Source organism: Typha angustifolia, chromosome 8, assembly GCF_048772165.1.
Source record: "Typha angustifolia cultivar Huaian chromosome 8, ASM4877216v1, whole genome shotgun sequence".
NCBI lineage: Eukaryota > Viridiplantae > Streptophyta > Magnoliopsida > Poales > Typhaceae > Typha > Typha angustifolia.
In genome coordinates, this window is record NC_133246.1 from 12,433,319 (window position 1) to 12,452,144 (window position 18,826).

The following is an 18,826-nucleotide window of genomic DNA, read 5'->3' on the forward strand; positions in this document are numbered from 1 at the left end:
CTCTATGATCGATGTAGTCGAAAAACATCAAATAATCATATTATTTTCATCTCTTTCTTTCTTAAAATAAAATAAAGTGATCATAGCCAAGTGTTAGCTGAGAGGTTAAGTAATCAGAGTGCACCTATCCTAAAGAAAAATGATGAGCAATATATATAGTTCAAAGATTTGGTGTAATTATCCCAGCTTTTTTAAATGCTCAAAGCTGGACGCAGTGCTGGTTAGCTACAGTCGAAAGCGTTTACTTCTTCATGCCCATTAAATTCCATCACATGTATCAACTCACTGTTTCCATTGACTTTGATATAATTAGTCTACACATCATTAGTGTGAATTACCGACTCTAATGGCACAACCATTTTTAAAATGTGCTAATCTCCTGCTCCAGAAGACTATATCCATGCAAGCTTATGTGAAGATGGGATGGGTACTGCCATGTTCTACTGATCATGCATGATGCCATTCAAAGCCATGTGCACTATGGAGTTTAAGCTCCTACTGCCACAGTTGCACTATATGTATACATATAAATATATATATATATATATAATATCCTTTTGACTTTATTCCTAGTTGTTTACAGTTAATTGACATATGAATGCAGCGTGGAGTACACCAAAGATGACAGAGAAAAACTTATGAAATGTCTCTCCTTCTTTGTATGATAGTTTGATGTGCTACTAACACTTAGTCATCACGCATTCTAACTTTTCTGGATTCCAAGTCATATTCTGACTGCTGTGGGATTCCATCATATTCTCATCAACATTATGTTAACTAATGTATATCGATTATGGACCTTAAACACTCACAACTAGCTTTTTAATTTTTTTTTTTCCTTTCTTTTAATCAAAAGTAATTTTTATTGAGTGGAGAAGGCGATCTATCATTCATATAGATATCTAGACGTCAAATCTGATGAAAGAGGAAGAGAAGAAAGGCAGTTGATAAGATTATTTTACCACTCTCTTCTACAGTACTATGATATGTATATTATTATATGAGATGTCCATCCCCTTATTTAATATTAATCCTCTTTTATTTACACACAAGAACTAAATATTAATCTCTTTTTTTTTAAAATAAAAAAAAGAAATGCATAACTCATTATTTTATGCTCCTTTTTCATAATAAAACTATGATATCCTCTAAATCCTTTTTCATACCATACTTTTATGCATGTTTAATTACGAAAAAGAAACTGTGATAAAAGAACTGATCAAATCAAAGCAACTATTCAATATTAATGCCCAGTTTGATTAGTATATATAAGTCTTAAATGTGAATAGAAGTTCATGCATATCTTGATAAGAAAATAGGTGTGACAAATTTCTCACCGTGCATCATCTAAGATCATAAAAGTTGACTATAATTTGAGAGAAAAAGAGAGAGAGAGAGAGAACAGTGTTTAGGTGTTATCTATAAATAAGAGAGTTAATTCGCATATAAGATAAATAAATGAATAAATAAAATTATATACCATATATAACTGAGGCCCAAAATCCATATAATTCTCTCCTGTGCATTTATTGTAAGAATATTCCAATCTATAAAGGAAGGGCTTAAAAATATTTTCACGTTTTACCACTACGTACCACCACCTTAAAGATTAGTGGCCAATAAATCAACTATACTAATAATAAATTTACCTTTTCTGGTCGGGGAATAAGTATTTATCTCCGTGCTCCTGCGAATTATCGAGGGCCACTATCTTTTCCCATCCCCCCCATCTATCTATCTATCCGGCTCTCCGTATAAGCACGAATTTTGAGGAGAGGAGTCCCTCCCACGTGGTCCCCGCCAAAAGTGGGACAACTGTCACCCCCCCGCCCCCTTCTGACACGAGAAGCTCGAATCCCAATTTTTTAAACAAAAAAAAGGACATTAAGATAACCACATTCTTTAATGCGACCTAATTAAACTAATCGGTCACTGTTTAAGATGGTATGCCTATTAGTGCCTGCCTTATTAATATATCCCCGGAGGAGCATGAGATAAGGATGACAAAGAAGAATTCAAAGAAAGGGAGAGGAGTTGGAAGAGTGCAATGTCTTTAGAACTCGTAGTCCAACAAAGCTAATGAATTGGTTTTTAGCGTTTTGACCAAAACGCGTTGACTAATCTCTCTTCTCCCCTCCCATCTCTCTCTCTCTCTCTCTCTCTCTCTCTCTCTCGTGGAATCCATGAACATAACAGCAGTAAGGTCAGAAGAGATAGAAACGTTAATAAATTATTGCTCAAATAAGACAGCCACTGCTCTGTTGCGCGAACGGCTAACAAAGAAGACCAGCGCATATATTTGGAATTGAAGCGTGGAGTACTCTCTTTAGCTTGATTTTTTTTTCTTTTTTTTACTCTTTTATACAATGTAAAGAACAAAAACAAGGCAAACTAAAAGTGATGGGTAATTAATATATATGTGAAATGATGGAGGAGATGCTCTCTCCCACTCTTCCTCTCTCCTGATGATCTCTCTATCTAAACTCTTTTTTTTTTTCTCGAATAGAAGAACAGACAGAGTGGGTGGTCAACTGCCTCCGGCGGCGGCGGCCGTGTTGTTACTGTTAGCCATCCATGGCGGATTAAAGAATGGCTCTTCTAAACCGCCCTCGTAATCGAAGAAGCCCGAGAGCGCCACTTGGGTGGTGGTGGAGACTCCATTGGCTTTGTCGCCGCTGCCCATGAAGAGCAACTCGTCTTCGCCCATTACCTCCATGTCCTCCACTAATAGCATCCCCTCCTCTTCCTCCTCGTCGTCGGCCTCGTCTTCCTCCTCCCCCTCCTCCCCCTTCTGCCTCCAGGACGCGGCGAGCGGGGTAGTGGGCGAGAAACCGGCCTTTTTGGGAGGTGGGTTCTCCTCGTCTCCGCCTCCCGAGGCGTTGTCGGTGGCGGCGGCGGCGGTGGTGGTGGTGGTGGTTTGGGTCGTGGGAGACTTGTTCCGAGTGCTTCCGGCGAGGGAGTTGCGGTGGGTGGGGACGGCGTGGTTGTGCTCGGCGGTGTAGGTGATTATAAACATCGCCGGATCGGCTCTGCTACGCTCCACTTGCTTTCTTGCTAAGCATCCCTTTGAGCTACTACATCTATAGTATCCCCTGCTCCATTTGCAACCAAAGTAAATTCTTTTGTTAGATTTAGATCTCTGGGCTTGTTTCTAATCTCTACTTTTATTAGAGATGAAAAAGGATTGATATTTACCTCGGGTAAGGAGAGCCCTTGATGGGTTTTTGACCATACTTGCGCCAAGCCCACATATCAGAAGAGACCCCATCCGCAGGAACATGGCACACCACCTTCTTCTGCTGGTTCTTTCTGCAAAATTTCAACCAAAAATTCGAGTGTTTAACCAAATGGGTACTTCCTAAGTTGGTGAATTACCCAAGAAAATTAGCAAACATTAACTACTTACCTCCTTTTCGATCTTGGCACCTGCGGGTTTGGCTGTCGATTTTGCTGCTGCGGCTGTTGAACCAGACGCACCTTAGGCGCCGCCGCCACCGTGGTGGTGGAGGAAGAAGAAGGCTGTTGGGTTTTGGAGAAGAAGGGCTTATAAAGCTCTTCTAATTCCTCAAGGCCGCTCTTGCTCTCCATCATTAGATTAGGAAAGCACCACCCATCTCCTCCCACCTCTGCTTCCTCCTCCTTGTGGACAGAAGAAAGAAGAGGTGGGAAAGAAGAGAAGGGATCTTTCGCCATTACCCGGTAGCCACGCACCACTGCTTGTAGATCCCAGTTGTTTCCGCTATCCTCCATGGCTTGAAGAGCTCAGAGGAAAAGGGGAGGAGTAGAGATAAGGCAGAGGCGCTGACTTTTTGTTTCGCAAGAGAGAGAGAGAGATTGGGAAAACTACTTAAGCGGTATGAGGTTGGTGGGTAAATGGTGTGTGTGGAAGGGTGGGGGTGGCATTGGATCCTCCTCCTAAAAAAGGGGTCACAAAGAGGGAATTATAATTTCTAAAAAAACCGTCGGGTTTCGGAAAGCGGTTTCGGGTTTCCCACTTGACTTTGGGAAAATGTCAAAGGGGCGAGAAGAGCAAAAAAGAAAAGTCTCTCTCTCTCTCTCTCTCTCTCTCTCTAGAGCCCACAAAAGGAGAGATAAATAAATAATAACGGAGTTTAGGAGGGACCGAAATGCAACTGTCCACGTTGCAGCGAAACTAAAGTGGAGACACGCTGCTGCAGCAGCAGCTGCGAAGGCAACACGTGGTGGACTCTCGACTGGTCGATCCAAACCGAGCAACACGTGCATCCAACGTGACTGTGCTTAATGAAGAGGCCCAATGTTCTTAATTACATTAGACAATCTCGTGTGTCTTAATTATATCCTAATGTTATTAACCTCGCTAATTAATTTTCTATATTTTAGTAACATGGCAAGTTCTGATTCAATCTCAGTGAGAATTTTGTTGCTATTAGCCTTCCTCTTTCTCTGTTAAAAAAAAAAGAAAAAGAAATTGACTCCAGAAATTTGGGATCCCAGAAATATTAATTACTAAAGTGAAATCAAAACCATTACCTATTCATATTTTGCTTCTACCGAATCATATGCATCCCAACAACCCACATATGTAGTTGTCTATACAAATCACAGTTCAGAGTATTGTATGAAATCAAAGAGTTCAAACTATCTTTTATTTTGTTTTCCCCCTCTTTCTTTTGAATTAGTCAAAGGTTTTCTTTTAGAATTTTGCAAATAATTTTTAAATTTATCACTCCAATAATAATAATAATAATAATAATAAAGATAATTATAAATAGTTTCTTATGAAATCTTTTCTTTCTACCGGGATATAGAAACCACAATTGAACTTGTCTTTATTCATAAACTATCAGATGGTTGAGAATATTAGAAGCAGAAAGATTGCTACATTTATTTCATATTTAAATTTTAATATATATATTTATTGTTCGCCATTTTATATACTTACTTTATTATAATATATGTACATTAGAAATATCTATTCAAAATATTTCTAATTGGATATTAAATTCCGATATTCAAATTGAATATTATATTCAAGTGTATAACAAATGCATAGTGTGATATAAAGGTTCCATTACAATATAATTATAGAATTTAACAAGGATGAATTAAAAAATAGAATCCAATATAAATTTAGAATTGCTTGTCCAATATTTTAATGTATCCATATTCCATATTCCATATTCAGTATGCTCGAAGTATTTTATTTGAATCTAGACCCACAGTTTGCATACGAGAATATGATCAATAAATTGAAAATAATTTAAAACCAGATACAGTTTTCGTGCGGGGATATGGATCCCTAAATTTGTTCTTGCCAAATACTTTTATAATATATTGTATCAATGAGCAACATCCGATTTGCAGCAAAAAAATCTTTTAGTTTTTTAATTATCAAAAATAGACCCTCAATTATCAAATTATAATTTCAGATATTTTTTTACTAATTTAGCCCTAACAAATTTTAAAAAACCTCTAGTGTCCTAAAAAATACTATGCATTACTTATGTAATTTATACTCATCTCATATGCAAAATATGCGCTCTAATTTTTAACAATATACGTATAGAGTTTTTTTGAAAAAAAAAGGTCAACTCATTACCTGTGTAAGTTATACGCATCGTCTATGCAAAGTGTATATTTTAATTTTTTTTTAAAAACATGATGAATCACTTATATAATATATACATATTGCCTATATAAAATATACGTTACAATTTTCAACGATGTGCGTATCAAGATTTTTTAAAAAAAATGTCACACATCACCTATATAATTTATATGCATCGTTTATACAAAATGTACGCTTTAATTTTTAACAATGTGTGCATCGAAATTAAACGGTTGGGTTGAGTTACAGAAAAGGTAAATTAGTTAAAAAAATGTTTGAATTTCTAATTTGATAATAGAGTGGCCTATTTCTGCCAATTAAAAAACTAAAGGGCAAATCAACCGAGCAACATCCCTTATATATATATAGAGAGAGAGAGTATTCAATCTTTGCCTTCCTTGTGCTGGCCCTAGCTCTGCTAAGGTTTAGCGTAGGAGCTTTTCCCTTCCCTCTAAAAAGGATTTTCCTCATCGTGTCGTCGGCGAGATTTTCTCTTCCCCAACTAGCCATGGGCCAGGGGAGTGGAGCAAATCCCTATTTCCTTTTCCCTTTCCCTATCTCGCTTTTCGTTCTTCTCCCACAAAATATGTTGTTTTTGTAGCTCCATTGCTGCTCCCCACATCCATCTATCTTCTCCCTCGTCACTATTGTGCGTCAACGACACCTTCGCCTCTCCACTCCCCCAAACCGCTCTTAGTCATGATCAAGCTAGCATACTCCCTCGACATAGCCGCTTTCGATACTGGCTAACTCAACTGCAGTTGCACCTTCACCCCTTTGTGCTGCCGATTTCTGCCACACCGCCCACATTTCGAATCTACTCCCAATTGCACACAGCTCTTGGCCCTTCCATCGCACGCTTGACTACGGACGGGCCCACCATTGAGGATGCTAGTGACGACAGCTATCACTGATGTCGTCTTGGTTTTTTTATCTTTTTTGTCAAGCTAAGCTCTTTTTGCCTTTCTTTTACATTTTCTGCATATTTCTATTTTAGCCACACTTGTTATGGGTTTTCTATGCTTATGAGAAGCTGGTTTTGCTATTGAGTTGAGCTCCCCTTTTATTTTTAAGGATTTAGTTTGTTATGCAAGTTGCTATTTTAGCTCTATTGTGGTACTGATTTTGCCATAAGATGTTGAATCACTTATTTTTGTGTCTTCTCCTAAGCTTTTTGATGTTCCTCCTTGTAGTGCTGCTTGAATTTGGCCATGTGAGATGCTTGTTTCTAGGATGGATTTTATATCTCCTCTGTTTTTTTCCAAGATTGCTTGGGTTATATTTAAGGTTTGATAATGTACTTACTTGTTTGGTTAGTCCGCTTATCACCCAAATGTAGGGCTTGTTAAAGGATTGATATTCTATTTTTTTTCTTTGTATCTTTGTATTAAATTATAAAAATGTGTGAATCTATGAACTATCTTTTCAAAAAAAAAAAAAAACATATATTGATAAGAAGATAAAATATATATAATTTATAATTTATTCATCCTATTTTAGAAAAGATATAATCATCATTTAGCAAGTATATATATATGCTATTCGTTTTTAATGTGAAACAGTAAATTTTAAGATAAGAAATAATTAAAACTTGTCCTCCAATATCTTTTTTTTAATCATTCGAGGACCTAAATAGATATAAATTAGATAAAGAGCTAATTTTCTATGGATATAAAGATACTAAAGTTTTATTAAGCTTTTAGTCAATATACTAAGCTGTATAGTTTAGACTTTAAATTACACTGAACTATTGTTGCGAACTAAATACTGTCATGAAAACGATACCTACTACTAATTCTAGTTGGTCGGTTATGCTTAGAGAGTTAGTCTTCCTCTATGAGAAAGAGCGTGTTCCTCTACAGCAGCGATAGCAGGAACTTTCAACAGCCATGGCCCCTTCCAGTCAAGGATGGCAGCTCATCCAACTCCAGCAAGTTATCGGAACAGGGGTTGCAGACCATCAGCTGCACGTGCACAGGGTTCTATAAATGGGCGTGTACGTGGTATAGTAGTAGCGATGCCGGTGAGATACGGCAATCTCGACGGCCCACGGATGCGTAGGAATACGATACGCCCACTATTAAGCGTGCGCACAACGAGGATTCGAGAGAGACGTGAAAGGAATGGGACACGACACCTACTTTGAAGGCCCCCCCCCCTCCCTCCCACCCCCACCCCCACCCCATAGGCCACAGGCAAAAGGGCAATTAAGTAAAACACACGCGCCAAGGCAGCCTTTGTCGCAGATCTCATGGGCCCCACCCCTCCATCTCACATCTCTCTCTTTCTCTCTCTCTATCCCTCAAAAATAATTAAAAATGAAAAATAAAAATACACAAACTTGGTCAACTATAATTAGAGGTTACCTTACAACCAACCTCAGCTCTCGGTTACTCTACGGTGCAATTGCTCAGAGGATTGGTCGGCACAGCGGTCCTCTGACTCTGAGCTATATATAAAGAACACTATAATTTGATAATGGATTTGATTATTAGGGTTGATTCTGATAAAAAAAAAAAACTTCTTTTATAGTTCATAATTAGTCTCCGAGCATATAATTAATATATAAAAGAAAAGCAATTAGACCTTTTCTACTTTTATTTACAGAAACGTAGGTCTCTCTCCACGTCCTCGGTGTTGAAAACTCTCAGTCGATGTACAGTTGGGTCGCGTCTCACCGTACTCCTCCTTTTGAATGTTTCCAATAAGCTAGTTGTTAGAAATATCGGCAAGGAATATTTATTTTCCTTTACGTGTTTAAAGAAAGAGTAATGACCTCGCACGCGTGCTGGCTTGTCTAAGTACTGGACAGTTGAGCTATTGCAATTTCACTATTAAACTCTTATATAAAAAAAAAAGGATTTCTTTCTTTTTTTTGCTTTTAACACCCCCAATTTCTGGATTTATATGTTTAACACCTTGGAGGAGGAGTCGATTGCTGAGTGGTAATAAGCAAAAATATCCGAGAATGAATTGCTGAGTAGGGCCACATCCAAACTACCTTTGAACATGTATATCCTCAAGATACTGGTATTTATATGTTATCGTTGAAGGACTAAACGCACTCGATCAATGGCCTATATATTAGCTAGCTGACTCCCATAAGCATCCATCCATCCATCCATCCATCCATCCATCCATCTCTTTCGGGATTCTACCATTCACAATAATACAAGGATAATAATAGAGTGGCATTTAATACATCCACACGCAGGACCATGATCCAATATGGTCAAAAGAGAGAAGAAAGAAAACATTATTACGACTTATCTTAAATTAAAATAATTAGGAAACTGCTCAGAGTACTTCGCAACATTCTCTGTTTTTGATCAGTGTAGAAGTTATTAACCAAGAGTAAGTATTTTATCCATTTAACAAGAAAAGAAGAAGATAAAAATATACTTATATAGTACAAATATAAAAAGTTATACTTTGAAATGGTAAATTTAGAAGAGTACACTAATATTGAATAACACCATCCCTGGAGTCCCTGGAGTCTTCGGGTTGCCGGAGTCGTCCTGGCATTGATTCTGTAGAGATATGATATATAATATCAGTTCCAGTGTTCAGAGCTGGGAGTGTCATAGTTGGGACTCGAGAGCTCCAGGCTCCATTTAGGGCACTAAACGAGGGTGGCTTTGGGGACTATTTTGAGGCAGGCGTATGTATATGTACACAGTGTACTGACTGCATGGTGTACTTGTTAACGTGTTGGGGTGAAGCTAAGATTACAGAGGGCAGAGGTGGTACAAGAAAACCTCCTTTGGCTCCTCAATTTCCCATGAATTCATCAGTTTTGACAGCGAGCGAGCAGCCAAGGGTCCATTCCAGTCTTTGCTGGGAATTTGGATAGCCCTTATCTATAGTCAGGTCGCCCAGACTGTGGCCATACTCTCTAATTGGTAGGTAGACAGGACCAGACTATATAGTATAGCCTAGGCTCATACCAGCTACCAACCAAAGCAGCAAGAACAAGAGTTTGAGCATGAAGGCCATTAGGATTTGGAAAAGATTCTACAGTGGTATTTTTGTTACAGATCGCAGAAGACTTTGTTGTCTACTGTAGCTAGATTTCACGTAATAGAGTTAAAGAAAAAGAAAAAGAAAAATCTAAGGAAAACGACGAGGTTGCACGGAGAAAAAGTAATTGGGAAAGCAACAGTAGATATATAATAATTCTCTAGATAAATATTCAAAGGTTGCAATGAACCCAAGCACTTTCCATTTGGGCATCGATGATTTCTACAAAGTTTCTATTCTGCGAAGAAAGGAATCATCATACTGGATGATTGAATCAGCTCAGCATTTTCTATCAACTGTGATTTTATTAGGATTACTTTGGTCTCATCTATGGATCCCTTTAGATATAAGAGTTACTCAGATTCCATTGAATGCTTTTGGGAATAATAGAGACCAGATAATTCCAAGAAAATAAATGAGAGGAGGCTGTTACATTATTGGCTTCAAGTTGGAACTCGGGCAATTTTTATTCAGCTAGATGTTAAGATATTGATCTCCTTTTCATCTCTTTACAACAACACACTGCATCTTCTTAGTAAAATTATGTTCCCAAATATATTTTTTTCCAATGGAAAAAACAGGCCAACCAATCACTTTCTAATCCATTCATCCATTCATCATCAAAAAGTGCACACCACTTCCTAGTGGGCTTCTGCCTAAAAATTAAATGAGAGGAAGAGAGGGAAGGAGAATCCACTCCATCAATAGCCGTATCAGAAGTGTAGATGAGACCCACCATCCATTCTACCCAACAAATGTTTAAGCCCTTTATTCCCCACACATACATGTTGTGATGTTGTGGGTATGGGCCCATGAAACCCCAAGATCTTCTATAATCTATATAGTTTTCAAATTTCCCCTCCATCCATGCTGTTCTGATAGCAGCATAACAACACCAAATTGGAATCATTGCATCACAGAAAGCAGAGAATATGATCTCGGTGCAGGGGACTGTTGAAGCCCTTTCCAGCCACCCTTAAAGTCCCCAAACATACTCATATCACCCTGCATAATTTATATATGGGTTGATTACTATCAGAGCCCCTGAACTATCATCATTGTTTATATTCCTCCGAATAATTCTCCTTCAAGTTTTTTTGTGACATACAGACCCCTGAACTTATAAAAAGATTTTATAGTCCTTGTGTTAGGTTTCATTTACTTTTCTATCCATAAATTGTCGCCCGCAAATTATGTAAGTAGCTCTTTATAATATATTTACCTTTATATTTTAGAGAAAAAAAAAGAGAAAAAGTTTAGTTTATAAACATCTTTACCTTCTTCTAAGAGAATCCTGTAATTGAAAGGAGATGTGTGAAAAATGATGGTAGAACGAAGGTCTAAGTGTAGTTATCCCTTTATATAAACTATAGAGTAAGATTCCACAAAACATGGCTTATGGGAGAATCAAGCCCAGGAACATCAAGACCCAGATGATCACTCCACTGTTTAACAGTAGTTTAAACACTCTTATTCTCTGGAAGCAGGCATCTGATTTAAAATTAGGTGGTGGCGAGGAATCGAACAACACGAACACCATTTATAGTATGGATTCCACCATGCACTGATCTGTCCCGAAAGCACAGAAAACGACCGGCCGGCAACTGCATTTGGCTGCACTGTTCACCACTATCAAGTTACACTGTCAGAGAACATGCATATGTTTCGCTCTGTTTTGAGAAGTTCAATAATGTAGCTTTCATGCCTTTCAGATGCACACACACACATATATATATTCTTTACCTTGACTTGTATGTCACCCAGACTAAATGGAACTCCAAGAAAACCCAACAGGTGAGGAATCCAGCTTTCTCATTTTTTCTGTTTCCCATGTTGTCCTGATCAAATATTTGCAGGCCATCTGCCAGAATAAAAATAAAAATAAACCTTAGTCAGCAATCCTCATCGAGTAAGTGTAATTTACCTTCTTTCATTGAATCTTTTCTTTTCCTCTCATCATAAATGGGCAATCTCAAGAAACTCTAAAACAGAGTGAAAGTACAAGGATCTTATTTCCAACTATCTAATCATACTACTGTACTGAAAAAACATAAGCATATGACTACAGTATGATGAGCTGTGGAGATCATTGAACAAATAAGCAAATTCCATAGGTAAAGTGAAAAAAAAAAAAACTATGTTTCCTGAATCCACTAGTTTGATTAAGTACTCATGGTTGACAGGGCATAACATGACTCATGAGTTTTAATCAATAGCACTTAGATATGTAGCCGCTAGTAGAAAATTTAGAGGATTAAAAGGATCTGATAATTGTCAAGAACTGTACTTGAGTTCAACTAACAAACTAATTAAGATTCTTGATGATTTATGAGAAGAGGACTTTCTACAGCAAAACTTTCACTCGCTTCATCTGGCTTAAGGTTGACCTACGCCATCATCCTTCACACAGCCTGATTAGCTTATGTGATGATACCAAGGTAGAAATTCTTCTTTCCTCAGGCTTCAGACAATGGGATTTGATTAAGTATCACCATATATGTGCGGAAATTGCTTCTAGTTATCTAGTGATGACTTTGATTGGTCCTACTTTGCTTATGCAGAGATTTTCTCCTTGGTTATTTTGGTTCTTCTAGATGTATATTTGGGGAACTTTCCAAAGATTTTACTCCTTTAAATCAAGTCACATAGAAGAGAAAGAATCTCTGAGCTCTCTGATGGCAGGAAAAAGGTCATAGAGATAAGATTAGAAACCCAATCTAAAGGTAGTCAACTGTACAATTCATGTCATCAAGAATAGGCACCATGTTTATAAGCATTCAGATGCTTCTTTATCAAAGGGAAGATATAAATAATCTTTTTGTCAACCTGCATTCAGAACTTGTAAAATATCATGTGTTGATCCACATAGGCCGGCCAGCTTATTTCTTTTGGTGCACAGCAAAAGTTTGAACAAAGATCATAACAGCCAATTTTACTTAGATTTATTGTGTATTGAATCTTCCAAAAATCTCAATCGTAAGCAAATAATTTGACCATCAAACATTTGGACAGGATAACATTCACTTATTTAAAAATAATTAGTGCATCAACTGAGAAATTACATACTACTAAAGGTATAACAATGAATGCCCACATTTATTTAGTCTTGAATGGCAAGCTTAGGAAGCCTCTGCAAAGAAATTAACCACCTTGGTCAGTTGATACCTCAGTGCAATGTTGAATATACTTTCTCCTCAACCATTTTAGTCCACAGATAAGGAAACTTTGGCTAAATAGGAGTAGTCTTCTATTTTTTCCAAACCATTTGTTACCTAGAACATCAAGGAACTGAAACACAGCAGCTTTAAATATGACATCAAGTGGCGTTCCAATACTATGCTTTTCATGCAGCACTTCTTGAAGCTGTATGAGTGATTAAAGTGCTTATAATTTTAAAAGAGATTAACTGTAAGTAAAAGGAAAAAGGTAAGCAAAACACCTGTAGATTGATTATATGTTAATTACAGATAAGAATAAGCACTGTCTACAGTTGATCTGTGAACAAAATGGGTTCTAAGAAGCATTCACAGAAATAAGAGAAGACACCTCTGGAGGTTCAAAGAAGCTCATGGCCCAAATCTCCTCTGCCATTTCTTCAGTAGAGATCATCAGTCACATATCTCTCCTTCATTGCATGCCTTCATTCTTCCCCTCTGATTAGATCCTTTACTGTATAGAGATACATTAAAAGAGAAAGACAACAAACTTTAATTATAGGTGGCCAAAAACTAAGCTTACTTTGAGGAAGGCATTTTGCATGAAAAAGGAGTGTGGAAATCTTACGATTAAAAACATATTTGATTTACCATGATTCGAAGGAAAATCAAATTGGACTTTTTAATGGAAACAAAAAAAAAGGAAAAGAAATAAATAAAATATGAAGTTCACTAACTAAATTCCTCTAAATAACCTTGGCAAACTAAATGCCCACTTAGTTATTTATAATGAAGTCCACTAACTAGGACTCATGATTCATACAATCCGTAAATCCCTTGACTAAGACTTGTTTGAAATAAGTATACTAACCACTAAGCACACGGTACCGACCAACTCTAGTAGAGTTGGTCGATACCTTGTGGTTATGAGTTCAATTCTAATCCTAAATAATATTGTGGAGAAATTATTTGGTGGTTGATGGTTTGGTGGCTTGGCTCGATTCAGTTGATTACTCGGCAGTGCGGTTAGCTCGGAAGAACAACTTGACAATGCAACGACTTGGAGTAAGTTTCAGTGACGTTTGGTTCGAAACAATTTTTTAGCAACGCATATGGCTTGAAGCTTAGACTAGACAACTAAAAGCTCGGTGGGGTCTAAAAATGTCTCTGTATCTAGAGATGGTTGACCCTTTGTTCAATCCATATCTAGCCTTCGGACTTATAAATAATCAAAAAAAAAAAAAAAAAACCACTAAGCACACAGTGATTCCAAAAACAAAGTTTTAGACAACCGTGAAGCAACTCATTAATGTATCTACATCATCTTTCTACTCTAAACTTCAATAACCATCCTTCAAGAATTAGCCATGGCCCATTAAAAAAGTATTACTCTAGATTGCTAAGTGAAGGTGTTTCATTGTCCCATAGTCGTCTGTTTTGAGATCCTTGGAGAGCTATTAAAAATGAGGTTTCTATGATATTTTTCTCCCAACATCTATACTATCCACCACTTCAACATATAAACATAATTTCCAAGAAAAATATCATAGAAACCTCATTTTAATAGCTCTCCAAGTATCTCAAAACAGACGACTAATGGGACAATGAAACACCTTCACTTAGCAAACTTAAACAGCATAGTTTTGACACACTTGTATACCAATCAAATCACTATTTCCAAGAGTGAGCGTAATTAAGTGTAAGAATTATCTTATGATGTATAATCGATGAGCTGATGTGCATCAGTATGCAATCGAATTGACTCGGATGGAGCTCAAATTTTGACTGGGTGGCATCACCAATAGTTTGGATGATCCATGATGTTTACTATTCCTCTTCTTATGCTACTCATGAGGCTATTCTTTAAGAATTGAATGGATTTTTTTTTCCGACAAAAATAAAAAATAAATCAAGAGAGAAGATATTAATGTTGATGGCCAGTGATTTCAATATTATATGCACATATTTTTAAACAATAAAGTTGCATGAGGATACAAGTAGCAGACAGTGTCATTGTTTTGAATTGATCAAACGCCACCTTAAATTATTAAATTCTCATATATTTCGGTGCAAGTTGCCACTTTCCAACCGACTGTGGTATAACTTTTGCCCTCCTCGTTCATTATTTCACAAATTACGGAACTCCTAATAAATTGCCTTGATTTTTTTTCTAACAAATAAGTTGAGCCCACGGGCCGTCAAAATAGGCCGTTGGCTCAGCTTGTTTAGATCTCGGCTCGAGCTCTAAATGAGCTGAGTTAGCATTGGCTCACTCGAGCTTAAATCCAAGTTGGATGCATTATAATATATATTCACATAAATAATTATGATATTTTATGTTAATTATTTACTGCTTCTGTGTTAGATGTGCTAATTTTATATTTTAGGATTTATATTTTTAATTATTTATCTTTATTATGTGTCAGGCTTATCCCACTAACCCCTTAAGCTATTGAGCCGAGCTCAAGTCTTATCGAGCTGGAGATAAATCGAGGCAAGTCGAGCTGGGCATTTTGAGCTTGAATCGAGCTCGAGTTGAAAAAAATCCAATTCTCGAGCTGAGCCCTCACTCAAGTTCGGTCTGTTTACACTTTTATTCCTAGGTATAGTTTGAATAAGGGAGAGAACTCTTTATCCTAGTATTGAAATCAAATACTAAAATATATATATATATATATATATATAGCTCTTTTATAAATTTTAGATAGAAAATAAGAATTTTTACATAATTGCCACTAAAAACTTGTTAAAAAAATCATAATTGTTGCTACATTCTTTAAAATATTAGAGCTGATATTATTAAATTTAATATACACATATCAATGACTAAAATTTCTCCCCTTTTTAAGTTGAGTATAAAACATTTATCAATAATTTTAACCTTATACAAAATAAGATATACTTCCTGGTACTATATTAATGGGTATATGCTTGGTTAATTTTTAAACCATTCTTAATAATTTGTATAAGGGAAAATATTTAAAAAATTTCAAAATTCCTAAAAAAATAAGTATAATACTATTAATAAATTATCATATTCTTCAATCAAATCAAAAAAGGCTCCAGATATATTAATGCTTAATGAGAATTGGTTTTCCCAACTCACTTAGGTGTAATAAATTAGAAAAAGATACAATATAATTCGTTTACCCATTTGGGCGAAATAGCTTTCGTAGAGGGTTTTCTTTCCTTTCATGAATAAGGATAACAAAATCGTTAAGAAAAGGATAGATAATGATAGTTTCTAACACGTGTGTATGTTATCTTACGTGAACGTGACATATACGTACGTAGATAAAATAACCTAGTGAGATTAATACATTTACAACTCACCTATTTACATGTATCAATCACAGTACAGTTACGAACCTCGGGACCATCCTTTTCGACTAAGCGGAACCTTGGGAACAAACAGAGTACTCTTTCACATGTCTCTCTTGTCCTTGTTGTCTTCCATCTCTTTCTAACATCGAACTCTCGTGTTCGAATTGGACATCTAAATGCTTAAAGACAATTGCGTGACGGTCAGGGGCACCTACGTTATATATATATATATATATATATATAGTTTTTTTAATAAAAAAGAACGAGTGTATTTTTGATTAACTTTCATAGGGTAGTGTCGAACAACAAAAGTAGTACTCGGAGAGTGAGAGTCCAGGTTAGGTCTCTTGCCGGTTGCATTCGAAGCTTGTACGTCTATTCAAGTTAGCTTTTCGCAAAATATGCTTTATATTATAATGAGCAGTTGGGAGTCTGATTCAACTTCAAAGTATGATATGCTCATCTTTCGAAGTGTGAGCAGCCTATTTTGAGGCCGGCGGCTTTAATAGAAAGTGGTGATTGGAAGAGATCGAAGTGACTATCGGTTGCAAGTGAGGATTTGCGCAACCATAATAAAGAGTCAAGGGAAATTCATTTCCTACGTAGCGATTGTGATTATTGTTGGCGGTAACAATCTGATTCCAAAGAGTCACAATAAATTCGATCAAAATAATATAAATAACTTACAGATTACAGAATATAGAATTCTGAATAGTCGAGTCTAGTGTTGGACACTATCTTCTTAAGATCAATTCGCCCTCCACCGATTGCTTCTGGAACAGTGGACGTCGATCTCCTGCTTTCTAATGCCTTGATTGAACCAGAACTGTGCTGTACTCTCTTTCGGATGCAGACTCGACTCTAGAAGAAATGAACCAAGTTTTCTTCTCTGATGTTGTGTTTAATTATGCAGACTGACAACCTATTTAGAGCATCTCCAACCGGGCTCTATATAGGGCTCCAAATTTGGAGCCATGAATAGTGGGGCTCCAAATTTGGAGCCCCACCATGAAAATGGAGCTGGGCTCCATTTGTCACATCAACTTTTTGAAAATGCCAAAATTGCCCAATAAGTATTATATTCAATAATTTTAATTCCATTTGTATCCTTTGTTAAATAATTTAGTTAGTTAAACTAAGTATATAATTAGTTTTACTAATCGGTTTTTAACAAAAATAATACCATTGGAAAAGTCTCACCGAGACCTTTAAAATGAGTCTAATATTAAATTACTTTTGAGTTAATTTTAATTTTAATTTTTCTATTATTTATAAAAATGAGTCTAATATTAAATTATTTTTGAGTTAATTTAAATTTAAATTTTTTTATTATTTATAAAAATAAGTCTAATAAATTATGTATCCTAAAATATAATTACTCAAAATTATCCCCAATGTAAATATTAAAAATTAAAATACATTAGATATGAAATACATCAAACATGAAATACATTAAAAATGAAATACATCAAATAAAAATTACATTAAAATTTATATTCCTTCATTTCCGTGCCTCTTCCATAAGTGTTCAATTAGTGCATTTCGAATGCTTATTTTCAATGCACCGGGCTCTTGCTCCATTTTTGGCTCCATATTTGGAGCCCAAAAGGCTCCAAATATGGAGCAAGCATTGGAGATGCTCTTATAGAGGTAAACAGGCTTGACACACCACTTCGACCCCGAACCAAACCAGATTTGAACCCGTATCAAGAAAAAAATTAAAATAAAAAAGAACAAGTGTATTTTTGATTAACTTTCCATAGGGTAGCGTCGAACAACAAAAGTAGTACTCGGAGCCATTGTGATCATTGCCTAGAACATTTTATCGTAAGCTTTCTCAAGATCGATCTTAATCACATAGTATGACTTACGGTTCTTTATTTCACAAATACTGCATTGATCTCCTATGCGATGAAGAAACTATCGTTGCAAATACTATGAATATATATATAAACTAATCGATTATTCTTCTCCAAACTTAATTATCATTTTATTATATTTTAAAACTATAAACTAAATTATAAAATTGCTCACTCAATGACGAGTTCTCTTAATATATGACTTAAAATAATTTCATAAAAAAGAGACTATCTTTTAAGATCAAATATATTACAACTAAGATAGTCACTGTAGAAAAGAGTGATATTATCTAATTTTTTATTACTCATATACATTCCTAAATTATGAGAAATATTCTTATATATCTTTTTAAATTAAGAAAAAATAATAATTATATGAACCTCTAAATTAAGAACTATTTGAATCAAGAGATATACGTGATAAAAGAATTTAGATAATATATATAAAAAATGATGATAGTTGAGACGTCTAAATGTAATTCCCTTGGAACTATAATAAAAGAGTGGTATCCTGAGAACTATAATAAAAGTGTGACATCCTCTAAGCAGGATATACATACACGTCAGTTCGGTGATACACCTAGTAATCTATAAGGAATAAAAGTACATATGAATGGGAATTGAGACAAGTTAATGGGGTCAATTTGTAATCCAAGGCATCATATCATAGTATCATTTGGTAGTATAAAAATAGGAAAGAGTGAGACGAAAGGCCAACCTATCCAAAATGACTCATGCTACTAGTCAAAGTTCACCTACCTCTACAAAATCCTCCAATATAATAGCTTGCTATGTTGGTCTCTTATATGAGCTTGTAGTTCCCTTATCAACTTCTGCTACTCTAGTCTTATCCTAAATGGTTACTGCTTCTCATCCAC

At 35.9% G+C, this 18,826-nt stretch overlaps 1 protein-coding gene across 1 annotated transcript; it reads right to left on the reverse strand.

The window, feature by feature from the left end:
• Positions 1-2,212: 2,212 nt before the first annotated feature.
• Positions 2,213-3,902, reverse strand: LOC140765302 (WRKY transcription factor 22-like). The gene is made up of 3 exons (XM_073104309.1): positions 3,407-3,902; positions 3,196-3,309; positions 2,213-3,092 (listed from the first exon to the last, which is right to left on the reverse strand). Exons 1-3 carry the CDS (start codon positions 3,748-3,750, stop codon positions 2,528-2,530), a joined length of 1,023 nt encoding a protein of 340 aa, XP_072960410.1. The 5' UTR covers positions 3,751-3,902; the 3' UTR covers positions 2,213-2,527.
• Positions 3,903-18,826: the final 14,924 nt, after the last annotated feature.

Bases quoted from the DNA above. Each gene is read 5' to 3' on its own strand.
- LOC140765302 (XM_073104309.1), bottom strand. From the start codon at position 3,750: ATGGAGGATAGCGGAAACAACTGGGATCTACAAGCAGTGGTGCGTGGC. The intron at 3,310-3,406 runs GTAAGTAGTTAA...GAAATTTTGCAG, and splicing joins GTGCCAAGATCGAAAAGGAG to AAAGAACCAGCAGAAGAAGG. The intron at 3,093-3,195 runs GTAAATATCAAT...CAAATGGAGCAG, and splicing joins AAGGGCTCTCCTTACCCGAG to GGGATACTATAGATGTAGTA.